At 41.0% G+C, this 15560-nt stretch overlaps 1 protein-coding gene across 3 annotated transcripts in view; it reads left to right on the plus strand.

Annotated features, from left to right (window-relative positions):
• Positions 1–15560, plus strand: part of pard3aa (par-3 family cell polarity regulator alpha, a) — a 536573-nt gene that overhangs the window by 49256 nt on the left and 471757 nt on the right. For all 3 annotated transcript variants that reach the window (XM_072679366.1, XM_072679367.1, XM_072679368.1), the window contains exon 2: positions 13659–13760. In XM_072679366.1, coding sequence (XP_072535467.1) covers positions 13659–13760 — 102 coding nt within the window. The remainder of the gene's footprint in view (positions 1–13658; positions 13761–15560) is intronic.

Here is a 15560-nt window from a genome sequence, read left to right on the forward strand (position 1 = left end):
CTTGGCATGCCTTAAAAATAAAGCTCTTTAAACGCTGGTTATGAAAACATGACATCAGCTGTTGTAAAATTACTGCACACTTTCCAATAGTAGGGACAAGTAAACAACACAGATTTTTACAGTGTTCCAGATGAATCAGCATTTTGTTTTTGGAACGGAAAGGCTTGTTAAATGGTGTGTGTGTGTGTGTGTGTGTGTGTGTGTGTGTGTGTGTGTGTGTGTGTGTGTGTGTGTGTGTGGTTGAGTGACCTCAGGTCGTGCATGCTTTCAATTTCTCTGCGTTTCCTCTCTGCTGAATCTGAGTGCAGTTTCTGCCATGGCTCAGCAATACTGTATGGACATGCTGTAACTGTAATATGACTGGCCTCTTAGTGGCCTCTCAGAAACTGACATGAGCATGATCCTTTTTCTTTCTCTGTAATGAGATACAATGATGATGAAAACGTAGTGATATGGAAACTGCACTGATGCAGTTCAGATCTCACAGTTGACACACACACACATTCTTCACACTGCATATTTTGTCCTCCTCCTCTATTCATTTTGTACCAGAGAGTATGAGCTACAGCATGGTGATGTGACTCTCTGGATGAGATTATGTCCCTCATTGGCAGTATGAATAAGGTATCAAGGTTGATTTTGGCTTGAATGCAGGCTAGCATAGCAAATGCTCCATTACTGATGACTGGTGGTTTTGAATACCTGTACTAATTTTGTTTATTATCCCTGTACAACTCAGTATTGCCACAGTATTTCAGGTTTTTCTGTTAGTCAGGTTTCAGTAGTTCGCTTAAAGCAACGTTATGCAAGAATTTGCTTTTTTTTTTTTTTGCTCCTGGGCTCCCCCTACTGTTGTGGAGTACATTTGCTGTATACCTTTACTCCACGGTTGTAAATACAAATCACGCTTTAAATGCATCCTCATGGGTGGCTATAAACACGCATTTCTGTATAAGCTGAAAGATTCAGAACTGGCATCTGAAGTGAAAGAGACATGTGGACTCGGGTGTCAGAGTCGTGTTGCAGGATTTGATACATATCTGCACAGCATTCAGCCCATGATCGAGATGCCGATGTCCCTGTTACAGCCAGCAGAGCATCAACATGATCCTGAAGCTGCTATTATAAGGGACAACTGCTACATGACGTTGCTTTAATTGGCAGTTTGAACTAAACTATGAGACTGGACAGTGATGGACGTTTATTATTTAGCTGGTTAGTTGGGTTTTTGTGACCCTTAAAGCAACTTTCTTGTCCCTGGAAGTGTGATTCCTTTCTGTTTTCCCAGTGTATCTAAAAAATGCCTTTTATACTGGGATGATCAATCTGACTTGATGTCTAGATATCTGCTCCCACATCCCAGTGTAGCCTTATGTTAATAATTCTGTACCGGACAATCCTGGGCCGAAGCCTTTTTTTGCTGAATTATGTGGTTACATTTTTCTTTGATCTGTAAAGCAGCCATTTCTAGACGTCCTAAAATGTCATAGTCTCCCAATCTTTCAGTTTCACTTCATGGAGCGTAGACCTTTCTCCACCTCTTGGCCTTCCTTGTGATATGATAACAGTGCTACAGGATAGAGAAAGACTGCACACCCATGTCACCAGGTTAAGCGAACAGAGCTTAAAGCACACTACTGTGTCCCCACTGTACATCAGATAATGCAGCTCCAGTAGTAGCTTAGTTTTCCAATGCAAATGCCAACGTCTCACAGCAGACAAGAATGTTTGGAAGGCTGTGGTGCACTCGTGGTTTTTATGAGAGCCTTTCCAACTGAATGTAGCACTGCAAAGCCCACAGTTGTGCTGGTCTGTACTGGTGAAACTCAATACCACAGTATTTTCCAAAGGTATCTCAGTGCCAGATGATATTTGCTGGGCAGTAGTTTAAGTTGGCAGTATTAATCCTCTCTATGCTAAATTAATGTGTTGCCAACATGATCTTTGTTTTTGGACTGTGTCGCTCTGTCCCTCTCATCTTACAATCCTGTATAAGGAAACTGTACTTTTCATTTAGGCTTGATGGATTTTGTTCTGTTTGTGAAGCTGCCCCACATTCAGTCATCTATTAATACTGCAAAATCAGCTACTTAAAGGACCAGTAGCCTACATTTTTCCTATTAAATGTATTTCTGTAAGATCAGCTTATGATGATGATGCTTTTATGGGTCTATATAATAAAAACGCATTAATTTTTACATGACCATATTCTATCCTCTCCTTATTCCTTAGAGTTAAACCAGTGACTGTAGAAAACATGGACAGCGCAGCGTCTCTCAAAAGTGAAACAACCGCAGGTTGTAGAGAATGATGTGTAGCTCCGCCCATCCCCATTTGTTTTAATGACAAAATGGCCCATTTTCCTCCTTTAGTCTGTCTTGCCATCTCCAGTGTCTAATTCCAACAGTTTTTCCTGTGCTAATGCTGGACCATTTTTTTTTTATTTCCCCCCCGAAATCACTGTAAGCACTTAATCTGATGTATCATAAGAAGGTGGGGTTACACTTAGAGGGTCATGCCTTTGCTGGAAGAGACCAGTCTTCTGCAGTAGCTGAATTGTAGTGGAACTTACCGGACCAACTGGGCATTCAGAGACTGTTTCTGCACTGTAAGCTCAGTAAAGGCGGGCTGAGACACACGCTTGGTCTGGGAAAAGGGGGTGGGTCTTCCAGATGAAGAGTCTGGCTCCATCCTCTGGTCTCTCTTGCACAGACTTTCCTTGCCGTGAGAAAAGACGCCATTCTCCCTATTACAGTCAGTGGAGCGTCTGTATGACATCTCTACTGAAATACCAGTATAGATGATGTTTAGCTTTGCACTAGTCCACAGTGAAAACGCAACAGACACACACACGTGCACACATGTAGTGTGTATACATACACATATTAAAATTAAAGATATTGTTTGCCATGACTTGTTTCAGTAGTCTTAAGCTTGAGCTGATTTTAAAGCTAGAAATCTCCCATAAACCAGACAGTTATTGCTTTTCCATTCACCATCCCCGCTCCCCAGGGTGTGCCTGAGAGGTGCTTGATTTGCATCTATCCTCCTTGCAGAGATACTTAGCTGACAAAGATCAGGACATGATCAATAACCCACACACGTTTGTTGAGCTTTTGTCAAGCTGTGCTTTACCTGTCCATATGTGAGGGGGTTGAAATGATAATGGAGAAAGATGAGTGAGTTCAGCAGACATGGAGAGCATGACAAAGAGCAAAAGAGAGAAGTGCAGGCTCCAAAGAGGTGACTGCATCATTATTATTCATGAATCACGAGAGAGCAGTCCCTCTCAGTGAGACGTGACCTCACCTCCCATTCCGTCTTCCTGTCTCTTTCTTTCTGCGTCACATCTGTGTCTCTGTGTCCCTCAAACCCTCTTTTATAGGAACGTGCAGTCAATCACACGTTATAGAGACACTTTACTCCTCCCACGAGACTCTGCATGCTTTCATAAATTACCCTTCCTACTTCTTCTTCTCCAGCTCCTGTATGGCAGATGTTCTCATTCAACAGGCTGCAGAGCTCTACCCAGTGCGGTCACGCTACATACATCTAAGCAAAGCAGCAGGGCTGTATTCGGCTATGCTAAATCTGTGAAGAGCATCTCCGCAATAGTCCACACTAATAGGATCTGATAAATAATGCAAATGGATATTAATATAATTCCTCTGAAAGTCTTAAGGGGCCCATATTATTGAAAAGTTCATTTAGGGTAAGACTTCTTGAAGCTTTCTCTTTTTAAGGTTTTATAACAGCATTATGTAGCATTTCCATGGGGGTGTAAGAATATATTGATGTCGTAGTATCACAATATAATATTTTTTGCATGTCAATTCTCAAGCATAGTATAATTTTTAGTAAAGTTTAGGATAGTATAATTCATAGTAAAGTTTTTTTCTAAATTTGATTTTAATATTAATATTATATTAATACTATATAATATTAATATAATATTATTTTTATATTTTAATATTAATAATTGCAATGTATTGAATCGTTACATCTCTATCATGATGCATATTGTATCCCCGGCTTCCTGCCAATGCACAGCCCTTATTTATCCTCAATATAAGAGCTTCATAATCAAGTTGATGCTCCACTGACTTTTGTGGGGAGAATGGCATCCCTCTCCTCACCGTTTTAGGCCAGAAAGCCACTACTGCACAGTGGAACCCATTGCTATACCAACAAGAGGAACTCCCAATCAGTTTAGGGTGTTTTAGACTTGTGTTAAAACATAAAAAAACCGAACACTGCTTATTGATTGGTTATGTAATATGATTGCCCACAGCAAGATCCCGCTGATGGGTTTTTATGTTTGCCCTAGAAAATCTGCCAATGCACTCCTATTTATTGTGCATTTTAGCTTGTGTTAGCAGCATGTGTGTGCTGTCTCTTGTGTAGGTGATTTAGATGGATGTCTTGTTTTTGTTTAATCAATCAATCAGTCAATTAACCAGCCAATCAATCAACCTTCATTTGAACTCATTGAGGGTAACCTTTATGTATAATGCAGCTGAGCATATGTGGAGAGCAGGGATTGTTGATGTGGTGATGTTCTGTCACCGACACAGTGCATTAAAACTCGGGACAATTCATGTGAACTCTCACAATCACTAGCAATGCCCCCAACGCTAGGTGGATGAAGAATAGCACGTCTCCTCAGACACATCAGAAGCCAGCTACCACCTCTTTTCGAACTTTTCATTCAAATGCGTTTGCCCAGCTCCGATACAACAGCTAACGGACACCTGTGCTGACCAGCAACACACTCATAGTGATATGGGGAAAAAGTGCCATTAACCCACCCCTGAGAGGCCAGTTGTGCTCTCTCAGACTCCGGCTTCTGATGGCAAGTGGCATGACCTGGGATTTCAACCAGCGATTCTCGTATCATAGGGGCAGTTCCTTAGTCCACTGAACCATTGAGAGCCCCAGTACAATTAATTTATTCTACATTTGCAGCAACACTTAGTTGATCAGTGGTCTTTCAGTACTGACAGTATCCTCAATATCCACAGAAAAGCATGGTGTTTCTTACAGCAGTAAAATTCATCACGGTTACAATTATTGTAACCGTATTGTTCATATTGCTCACCTGTAAGTGATGCAGTTCTTTAGGTCTAGTGGATCTCTGTTGTGTTGTTGTATTAGTGGTTTCTTGCTTGTTCAGATAAGAGGCCATCTGAGGCAGCCTTGCCAGAAGCAATGCAGGAAGGCCTCTTACTCTAAATAAGGCAAGTTTCAGCATGCCTTCTGTGCCTCGGGAGACTGTGGGTGCTTGGCCCCCTTCCCAAAGCTTTCTGCAAAGGCTGCATGGAACAAAACAGGTTTGAATCTCAGCAGACCCCATGCCCTTCCTGCGTGTCTGTCTACATCCGCCAGTGAAGCCGGTGTGAGTAAGCTAGCACCAGCTAAGCTATTCTCCCAGTGTCATTAGTCTGCCCAGGCTTGTCTTTACAAGCAGACCTGTTAATGAACACTGGGCCGCAGGAAATGTGGCTCCATCAACGCCTTTTTAAAAATACCTTTAATCTCAAATTAGCATGTTTTGTACACCGTGGTGTTGCCACAACTTGGTTCTTACTGACTCCCACAAAGAACACTTATGTTTACACTCTTTGTATCAATCATTTTAACCAGGTTTTTGCCCCAGTGAAGAGACTGGGGAGCTAAAACTGTAGGGAAAGTGTAAGTGTTTAGCAGTAGAACATTCATTTGGATGAAATCTTTTTTTCTTCAAACTTAATTTGACAAAAATATGACTTTTTTACTGTATTGAGATGTATTTACATGTGTTCTAATTTAATATCTTACAATCATAAAGATGTTATATTGCAAAGATAAACTCTTTTAAATAATGTGCCTAAATGCCTAAAACATTTACATAGCGCCATATATATATATGTATGGTAGACGTCATGCCTTGACAATGGTTCACTTACTTTTTCTAGCCTGCACCATGGATATTTATTCAATGTTGTTAAATAAAACAGTACATCCCTCTCACAGTGAGAAGATCTGTACCGGAACCTTGTAACTGTAACTTAGTTTAGTTTTGGCTCTGTGTCTCAAGCATCACATGAAGCAAAAAGATATCGCAGAGCACCATGTCTGCAAACGACACCCCGTTGTCTCGTTTGTCGTCTTCTTCAGGGTCTCCCTCTCCCACCCCTCTCTCTGTCTTTCTCTGCTTGTCCTCCTCTGTGTCCCCTATTGTGTGTCCTACAGGGTGCGACTCTGTCAGCAGCGTCTGAACTGAGACGAGCAGGTAAAGGTCTGCATTCTTCATTGCTCTTTAAAGGACCCCAATCACCTCAAAGTAGCAGATCAGATAAGGTTTGGTGTGGAACCAGGATGGTGGTGAAGATAGTTATCTCTTCTATAGGAACTCACATGAAGGGTGACGAATAGAGTCAAACCGGAGACTTTTCAGACTTGTTTAAAGAGGGGTGATTTCGACCTTTATTTTGTCTACGTTAATATGGACTTTCTGACGATGCTCGGTTCTGGTGCAATGGTTGTATTATTCGCAGATTACCAGCATTCAGCAGTCCTTGAATGTTCAATTGTATTAACCCTGATAAAGTTGAATGAGAGTTTGTGAATCTTAAGAATATTTTTATTTACCCTCCAAATCGCCCCTTCATAAAAGAGAAATGAGCATGTTTCAATGAGGCAATATAACAGGGTTGTAAATTGGCTTATAAAACCATACATGCTAATATTTATACTTTACACAGTAATACTGCTTAATTAGCCCCATATACTGACTCTGTAGGGGCACTAGATAAAGCAGTCTGCATACCCAGCGCACAATGGACAATATCAAGCAAAAGTGATATGATAACGTTATTATTGTGACTTGCCTTCCACTGGTGGTGCAAGGTGACAAAAGGGAAAATCAGAAACCATTTACAGTCATAAATATATAAATAAATAAATGAATAATGGTTTGTTCATTTACATGAGCCCCTACTGCAGTTTGAGTCTGCAGCAGAGCAGCCTATGTCCTGGCCTCAAGCCGAGACTAATAAAGAGCTGTTCTGGTTACACAGGGCATGCTGCTACTCTCACTTTGAGGCTTTGCCCCTGGGTTCTTCTTCTCACAAGTGATAGGTAGTGTGATCATAGCAAGTGTCATGACTCAAAACTTTAGTCCTGTTGTTGTTTCAGAACAGTGTTTTGAAGGATGAGCAAGCGGTGCGTTGGACAGGATTTGAAGTGTGGTGAACTTCCTTATTCATGCAACAAAGGTGCTGTTATGGAGCGTGCATTGAGAACGAGGTTCTGCTTGGTGGGCCCCAACCAGTCATTCAGAAAAAGAAAGCAGGGTTTCCAGAGGATGTCCAGATTGACCTGTAGGAGTGGAGATGGTGTGATGTATGAATAGAGTAATATTTAAACAAGCTCTGCAGCCACCCATCAGTGTTGCTTTTCCTTCTGGCTCGCTTTGTCTAGGATTGTACATTTATCCTTTGGCCTGACCCTGCAGTAATGCTCAGTGGAGGAATAATAAATGGGGCTTTCACAAAAGAGGCCTTGTGTTCTGTTCTTGCAACATCCTGGAATGTTATCACCATTTGTCAGCAGCGGCTTGTTCGCTCACCTTGAGTGTACGAGACTCGTGTGGGGCTGATAAAGTGGTCTCCTTGGTTGAGGACTGAGCTGCTTTGTCTTTTAACACATCTGTATGTGTGTGTATTATTCTTACTAACGCTTGAATGTGTAGTCTTTGGGATGGTTTTGTGTGTGTCTGTGTGTCTGTGTTTGTTTCTCTGTATGTTTGTGTGTGTGCGCGTGTGTGTTTGTCATTGCTGTCATTCATGTTGGAAAATTCTTTGTTCTACATTTTTACTGGTCTTTAATCTTTCTCTTCCCCCTACTTGAGTCCTCTTACAATGACATGCAAAAGTTTGGGCACCCATGGTGAACGTTTCTGTTACTGTGAATGGTTGAGCTGATCTCCAAAAGCCATAAAGTTAAAGATTAAACTTTTTTCTCAATATATAAAGCAGGATTTGTGTAATTTCTTTGTATACTTTGAGTGAAAAAGAAAAAGGAGCATCATGTAGAAGAGATTTTGGTCTGGAATGCCAAGGAAACCTTGGAAGAATTGCTCATAGGATTGCTAGAAGGATAAATCAAACCCATCTGAGCAAAAGTACTTCAGATAGATTCAGAACTTCAGACTCTGGAGTGGTGGTGCACTGTTCTACTGTTCATGCCTGATGTCCATAATGAGAGAAGATGTTCAGAGAGAATAAAAGAGGCAGAATTTCATGAACAGAAGAACTAACCAACTGTTAAGTACTGGGTGAATGGAATTTAGACTTGTGTTGCAGCCAGTGTCACAGAGAACATTTCACTGGTAGAGGGAAGAACCGATTTAATTAAATACCAAATTAATACAAAATCAGTAGCAAATTCTGGATGCAGACATCACACCATTTGTGAAAAAGCTGAAGATGAAAAGAGGATTGCTTCTACAGCAGGACAATGATCCTAAACCCACAAACACCACAAATCCACAATGACTACCTCTAGAGGTGCAAGCTGAAGGTTTTACCGTGGCCCTTAGAGTACCCCAACTTAAACATTATCAGAGATCTGTAATGCAATGTTAATAGCAGAGCTGGGCAGAATGACTATTTTATCATATTGTGATACATTTTGTTATTGTGTTAACAATATGCTTTTCTAAGCATATCAAGGATACTGTTCAGCAGCAGGTTTTATTGCAAACAGTGTAAATAGACTGGTTTAATTAAATGAAGTGCAGCAGATGTTGAATAAAAAGCACTGTACTCAGTACGGGAGAGTATCTGAATAGTAGTTTAAAAGAATCTGATTACATATATTGTGATAAATATTGTGAGAAGATCTTTAATTATCCTGATATAGTATTTTACCGAGTCGCCCAGCTCTAGTTAATAGTATTTTTTTTTATCATGCATCATGTCATGATATTTTTTATCACATACATGCAACACATGCTTACACACTGCGCCATCCTGTCGTCCTGGTGAATCACATTTATCATGTACCTGCTGTCGGCCATCAAACACGCCAAAGCCGCCCAGATTGAAGTATGTGGTCAATACCTACCAGGAGACTGGGTCATGTGATGTGATGTGAGGTGGGGCTTCCATGGATCACAATGTACAGGCCGTAAAGGATCTGCTACTGGTGTCTTCATGCCAGATACCACAGGACACCTTCAGAGGTCTTGTGGAGTCCATAGCCTGAAAGGTCAGATCTGTTGTAAGGGAACAAGGGGGATCTGCTCTATTTTAGACAGGTGGTGCCAATGATATCATGCATTTCCTGCAGATTAGGATTAGGACCTTTTTTTCTCCCCCCATTTAATTTCAGTTTACCAGATGGGGAACAGTTAAGCTGTCTGATCTTGAGTCTGTGTAAAGAAGCACAGAGGAGCTGTAAGACCTAAACAGCTTCACTTTAGGGAGAGAGTAAGATGCTCAGTGGTGCATGTAGCTCTGCTGCAGAATTTGTTCCCATATTTGCTGATTCTCGTTGCGGGTTTGTGGCCAGAAAATGTCTTCCAGATACGCTTGGCAAACTCGGATGAACTCGTCGACACTGCACTTCAAAGACCTCATGAGAAAATCTGTGTGTTCCTTTTCCCTGTGTGTTATTAATTATTTATTTATTTTGCTCCATTGTGTGTGGCTACTATAATCTGAAATGAATAATATATATATATTATGTATGCAATTACTTGCCTCTTTTAAAGACTGCAAATTTGCGTTACTGTGAACTGCTATAGTCCCTTTCATCTGAGGACAAAGTTCATGAATGCTTTTCTGTTCCTTTTCTGTTCCTTTTCTGCCCCCCCCCCCCTAGTTTCGCTGTTGCTGCTTTGCTTGGACGGAGCAAGAAAGGCAGGGAAATACAGAGGTGGAGTACGTTAGAAACTAATTAGTTTCTGATACTGGCACTTGGACACAGAAAGCACTGATACCATGGTGCTTACTGATGTCCTACTTTTACATTTATAGCACCTTTTGTTTGTAGTGTTTTTTTAGTGTAGTTTGTTTTTTCAGCTCTGAAACTTTTTAAATGTGCAGTTCCTTAACCAGTAATTGCTGTTCTTGGGATAAGATATAAAAAAGTACAATCTATAAAAGTGGAACACTAAATATCAGGATTTCTAGCCATCTCTCCAGTATTAACGTCGGAGTTGGTATCCGTACTCTGTATTGGACAGGAGAAACAGTAACATCCTGCCTTCTTTTATAACTACAGTGTTCAGTTTGCTCAAAGGGTGTTTTTAGGTGCAGTTTTAAATCAATCATTTAATGAATATTAAACCATTAATCTGGTGATTTCTGGTGAAGTCAGTCTGATCAAGTGTTAAACTGCTCTGAATCAAGAGACAAAAACTGGTTAGCATTAGCTTAGTTTGCAGAATTTGCAGGATTTGCAGATTGCAACAAAACCAAGTCTGGCTGACAAGAAAGCCACTTAAACATTTAGACGAGAAAGACTTGAGCGACTGCTGAGTGATGATCCAGCAACTGCTGTTAAAAGAACAGAAAGTTTTATTTCATTATGGATTTGGATCTGTAAGGTCATATTTGCCTAAATAGCTCTGCTACAGCTGCCTTTCCATCTCCAGTGTCCAATTCCAACTGTTTTTCAATAGTTCATTTCCTCTGTGCTAATATTGGCACGTTTTTCTTTTTTTTTAAACCCTTATTCTGCTGAATCGTAAGACGGTAGGAATTAAGTGATTGACAGCTTTGGCTGGACGAGGCTGCTCATCTGCAGGACCTGCATGTCGCCCTTTCTGTTCATTATATGGAGTAACGGAGTTGTAGTGGAACTTTTGCTGTTGCAACATTGCACTTACTGGACAAACAGCGCTGTAAACTCAGTGAAGGTGGTCTGAGACACACTTGGTCTGAGAGAAGGGGGTGGCTCTGTCTCTGTCTCTGGTCCCTTCTGTGCAGACTATGGTTGCACATTTGAAAACATGGCAAACAGTTTTGGCTTCATTTCTACACTATTATCATTATCATTTAATAAGTGATGACCCATCTCTGATAGTCAGTACTGCAACACTAAACACCAAGGGTGTGCAGGGGAAAAGGGCAAAACTGGTAGTGATGGCAAAGTAGAGAGGGCCTAATGCAGAGCAGGCTAGCATTCCAGTAGCGTTCAATCTGAATTCCCATTTTTTTTTTATCCACCTCCTCCTCTTCTTCATCTTTCTGTGTGTCTGAGGCTGTGCCAGGTTGAATGAGGGCAGTGTGTGTGTGTGTGTGTGTGTCCAGCTACCAGATTCCAGCAGTTCAGTTCAGCTTAGATTAGCCTAATGTGCGTGTATCTCTGCAGCAGTAGCAGCTCACTGGGTAGGAGCCAGAACAGCCAGCCCTTTTCCTTTGGGGGGAATTGTGTCTGCCAATATGTCTGTCTCTTGAGAAAGTGTCATTGATTGTGTGTATGTGTGAGCACTCCAGAGATGCATAAAGCTAAACATAGGCAAACATGCTGGTTGTTCAGTAAAAGGATGGTACAAGAAGTTCTAAATTCACAGCAGTTCCATAGAAGAACCACTTTTGATTTCCTAAGGAACCTTTAAATGGCTGGTTCTTGACAGAAGCATTTTTGGTAATGTGGTGTAAAAGTGTAAAGACCCTTCTTGAAGTTAAAAGCCCTCACTTGATATGGTTTAGGAAGAACCCCTTTACATTATCAAGGAGCTGACAGCTGGATATTTGTTCAAGCTCACTCTAAAAAGAGCATGTTAATCGGCCACAGTCGCTTCTTTGGTTTGTGCCCTTGGTTTATTCAGACTTAGTTTTTAGGCTTTTTGACGCTGCAGCAGAAATTGTTTCATGGAGTGGTTGGGATATTTGTCTCATAATTTAGTCTGAACAGAGGAATCACCCCAAATAGTAGGTCTGTTACCCCACTATCTCGCCATGAAAACCTCCCTCACTGGTATCCATTTTCCCTTCTCCTTGATGTAAAAGGCGCATGAATTCCGATCTGGCTGTTCAGACTTGATTCACATTGCCATGTACCGGATATCTATCAGATTTCAATACCACATATGAAAGTGGCCCAAATCGGAAATGGAAAACGTCTGCTTCTGTGTGCATTTTGCCGTTCACACTGCCACACAGATAACACATCTGCGTCACATATGACAACAAAGGATTCAGGCCGGATTTGGGCCGGATTTGGGCCGGACTTTTGCCTGCTGTGTGAACGTGGCTTATGTGAAGGTTCGTCTGACATTTTGAAATAGTTCTCCATGCTCACACATCTCTTCCAACAATTTTAAACATTGGTTATTAGAAAACCATGGCAGTGGTTCTCAAACTGGTCTACATCAGACAGTTCCCCAAAGAAGCCTGTAGAACCTATTATGTAGAACAGTGCATCCAGCATATATTAGCCTAGGTTTGTTAGAAGCTCTTCACTTTATCTCGAGATGCTTTTGGTTCAAAATACTAAGCGGAAGCTCCAAATTGTGAGGTGAACAAATACTGTTATTTAAAAGTGCTCAGAAAAGTAGGGAATTCTGTATATGTACGTCTAACTGGCTATTTTCCACTTCGGGCGTGTTCAATGTTGTCTTTCTGCATCATGTACAGTCTGTGCGAGTGCTCTAGGTTATCTTTGTGTCTCATTCCCTTCTGACAAGCAGAAACACACACAGCAGTGTTCTCACACTCCTGTCAGAAGCATCTGCACAGTTAACTGTTCTCAGGATATTTGATCTAGCGTGACAGCTCGTCTAACCCTGAACGTGAGAAGAAGAGTTCACAGCACAGCTCTGTGTGTTAATCTCACTAATGATTAGGGAAAACCTGCAGCAGACCTGCCAGACGTCACCCCAGTCTTTTCCACTATTGGAATTGGTTATTACTGTTCTTTTTCTACTACTAACACATTCACAGTATTAGAGACATATAGCTGAATGGGTTTTGCACTGTTCCACTGGTGGTGCTGCCATTAATACGGTCTCAAATGGGATGTTTTTAGCCTTACTCTTATTCGTTTTTTCAAACCAGTGCACAGCACAACACCACTTTTTCTTTACCAGTATGATCCCTATAAGCTAGATGTTCTGGATATATACACTGTGCATCCAAAAGTTTTTAACACCGCTTCTATTGAATGCGTTCAGCTACTCTTAAGTGGCGCTCGTTGCTAACACACATGTGCAGACACATCTTCTGCAGTCCCTGTGGAATAAGTCTCTGTGGAGCAGATAAACTTGAACCTATTGGCACCATGCTGCCTAGTGCCAGGTGTGGGCTAGAGGGGTATAAAGCCCCCAGCATTAAGCTGTGGAGCTGTGGAACTCTGGAATGATTGATGGTGCCCTATCCAATAGTTTTGGGATGATTTGGGGAGTTAAGGATGATCATCTAACATCCTGACATCACAAACGCTCTTGTCGTTAAATGCAATCAAATATTCACAGCAATGATGTAAAACCCCAGAGTCTTGTAGAAAGCCTTCTCTGTTCAGTGTACAGGGTGTCATCATATTTTTTTTTTTTTTTTTTAAATACCACTGATTTCGGAAGATACAATAAATGAATACATGTATAATATGGATATAATACACCCACATGATATTTACATTAAGGAATCTCTCTCTCTCTCTCACTGTAGGATGCAGGCTACTGGATCCAGGTTCATCGGTTGGAGCATGGTGACGGAGGAATCCTGGACTTGGACGATGTGTTGTGTGACGTAGCTGACGATAAAGACAGGGTGAGTGTGCTTCTTGGTCAGAGCGGCTGTCTTACCTCGCAGTCTTTGGTGCAGTGTCCTAAAGCTTGAACTGTGTCTCTCTTTAAAGGAATTTGGCAAAACGTCAACTGAACATGATCCATTACTTAACCCAGATGCAGTCAATCAGGCAAGACATGTTTGATATCTGAAGCTTTGCTTCTTTAGTTTAGAACAAGAGATGTCAAGCTAATGTTGCTAATGAACACTGACATCAGACAGTCACCAATCTCATCTCTGTAAATACGTGTCCAAAAATATGTTGTCTAAGAAAACGAGTTCTGAAGCGAGCTGACTGGTGAGGCAGTCTTTTCATTCCGTCCATGCTGTTTTAATAACCCCTTTTTGTTCTTTTATGTAGATTTTCAGTAGACTTTTGAAGCTAATACATAAAATTCTGACAAATATTTAGAGTTGCAATTGGAGACAATCCAAGTCCATTAAATGATAGCATTGTTAGCCTAGCATGTCCTGTATTAAACTAAAGAAGCGAATTCCAGGTCAAACATGTCTCTGCTGGGCGACTTTATCTGGGACAAGAAATAAATTTATTTGTTGTTTTATGGACGTATTCCTTTAAGATCAGTGTTTCTGAAGGTGTGTCTGGTCTAACGATGGAGTATGGTGTTAAATGCTGGTGGTTTCCAGGAGTTTGAGTGACTGTAGGAATGCATGCAGATCTCCAATCAAATAACCATGAGTCCAATGTCTGTTTATGTGACCCTGTTTTCCAGTGGGGGAAAGAGGGAGAGGGAGATATGACAGAAATCTGATGCTGTCCTGTATTTCCTTGATTGTTAGTTTGCCTGTTGAAGCCGGATGTATTCCAGCATCATTTTACTGTGTTTAGAAATAGCCAGGATGTGGCTTGTGCGGTGATGGTTATCTCATTACTTCCTGCTCTAATTTTGCTTTAGTTGTTGTTTAGTGTGTGCACGTGTGTGTGTGTGTGTGTGTGAGTGAGGGTGAAAGAGTAAATTGAAAGTGTCTGTGATTAAGTATGTGTGTGTGTGTGTGTGTGTGTCACCGGATGAACGATGCTGGTCTGATTTGTCTTGTGTGGTGGCTGTTCAAAGCTCAGTCATGAGACCTCCAGGGTGATGCCATCAGTTAGAAATTCTGTGAAGTTTACCATCGCCACTGAATCACTGTTCCAGTATGTGTGTCCTCCCGAGTGCACTGTCAGTGGTTAGCCACAGTTCTTTTCTAGTGATGCTTTTTTCAGAGCGAAGTGTGTTTTGTATGTGTGTGTCCGTGTTTGTTTTTGTACCGTCTCAGGACCCTACATCAGGGTTGTAGGGAAACAAGTGAAGTGAATCTACAGGACCTGTAATTTCTTTTTATTTATTTACTAATTTAATTTATTTATGGCCTTTTAAAGGTTTGTTTTGGGGGGAGAGGGGGGGTCTTTGATTCAGTAAAAATAATGAATGCCTTTTGGGCCTTATGCTAATGTTCAGTTTTTCCACACGTTTAACAGTATAAAAGTTCAACAGTGTACGTTAATGTGCTAACTCTGAACCATACTGTTAGCCCAGAGCTAACATAACATTTAGCTAGAGGTAGGTGTTTTTTTCTTTTCAGAGCCCTCATTGTGGGCTTGCTTAATTATTATTACACTTCACACACTACAATCTCTACAGGCTTATGGAGGGTGTTTGGGCACTTTGGTCAAATTACATGTCGTTTTTTAATATACATGTCATGTTTAAATGAAATGTATGTGCAAAAGATGGCAAAATGTAATGGCAAATAATTCCATCTTGTTTTTAATATATTTAA

Source organism: Salminus brasiliensis, chromosome 5, assembly GCF_030463535.1.
Source record: "Salminus brasiliensis chromosome 5, fSalBra1.hap2, whole genome shotgun sequence".
Classification (NCBI taxonomy): Eukaryota; Metazoa; Chordata; class Actinopteri; order Characiformes; family Bryconidae; genus Salminus; species Salminus brasiliensis.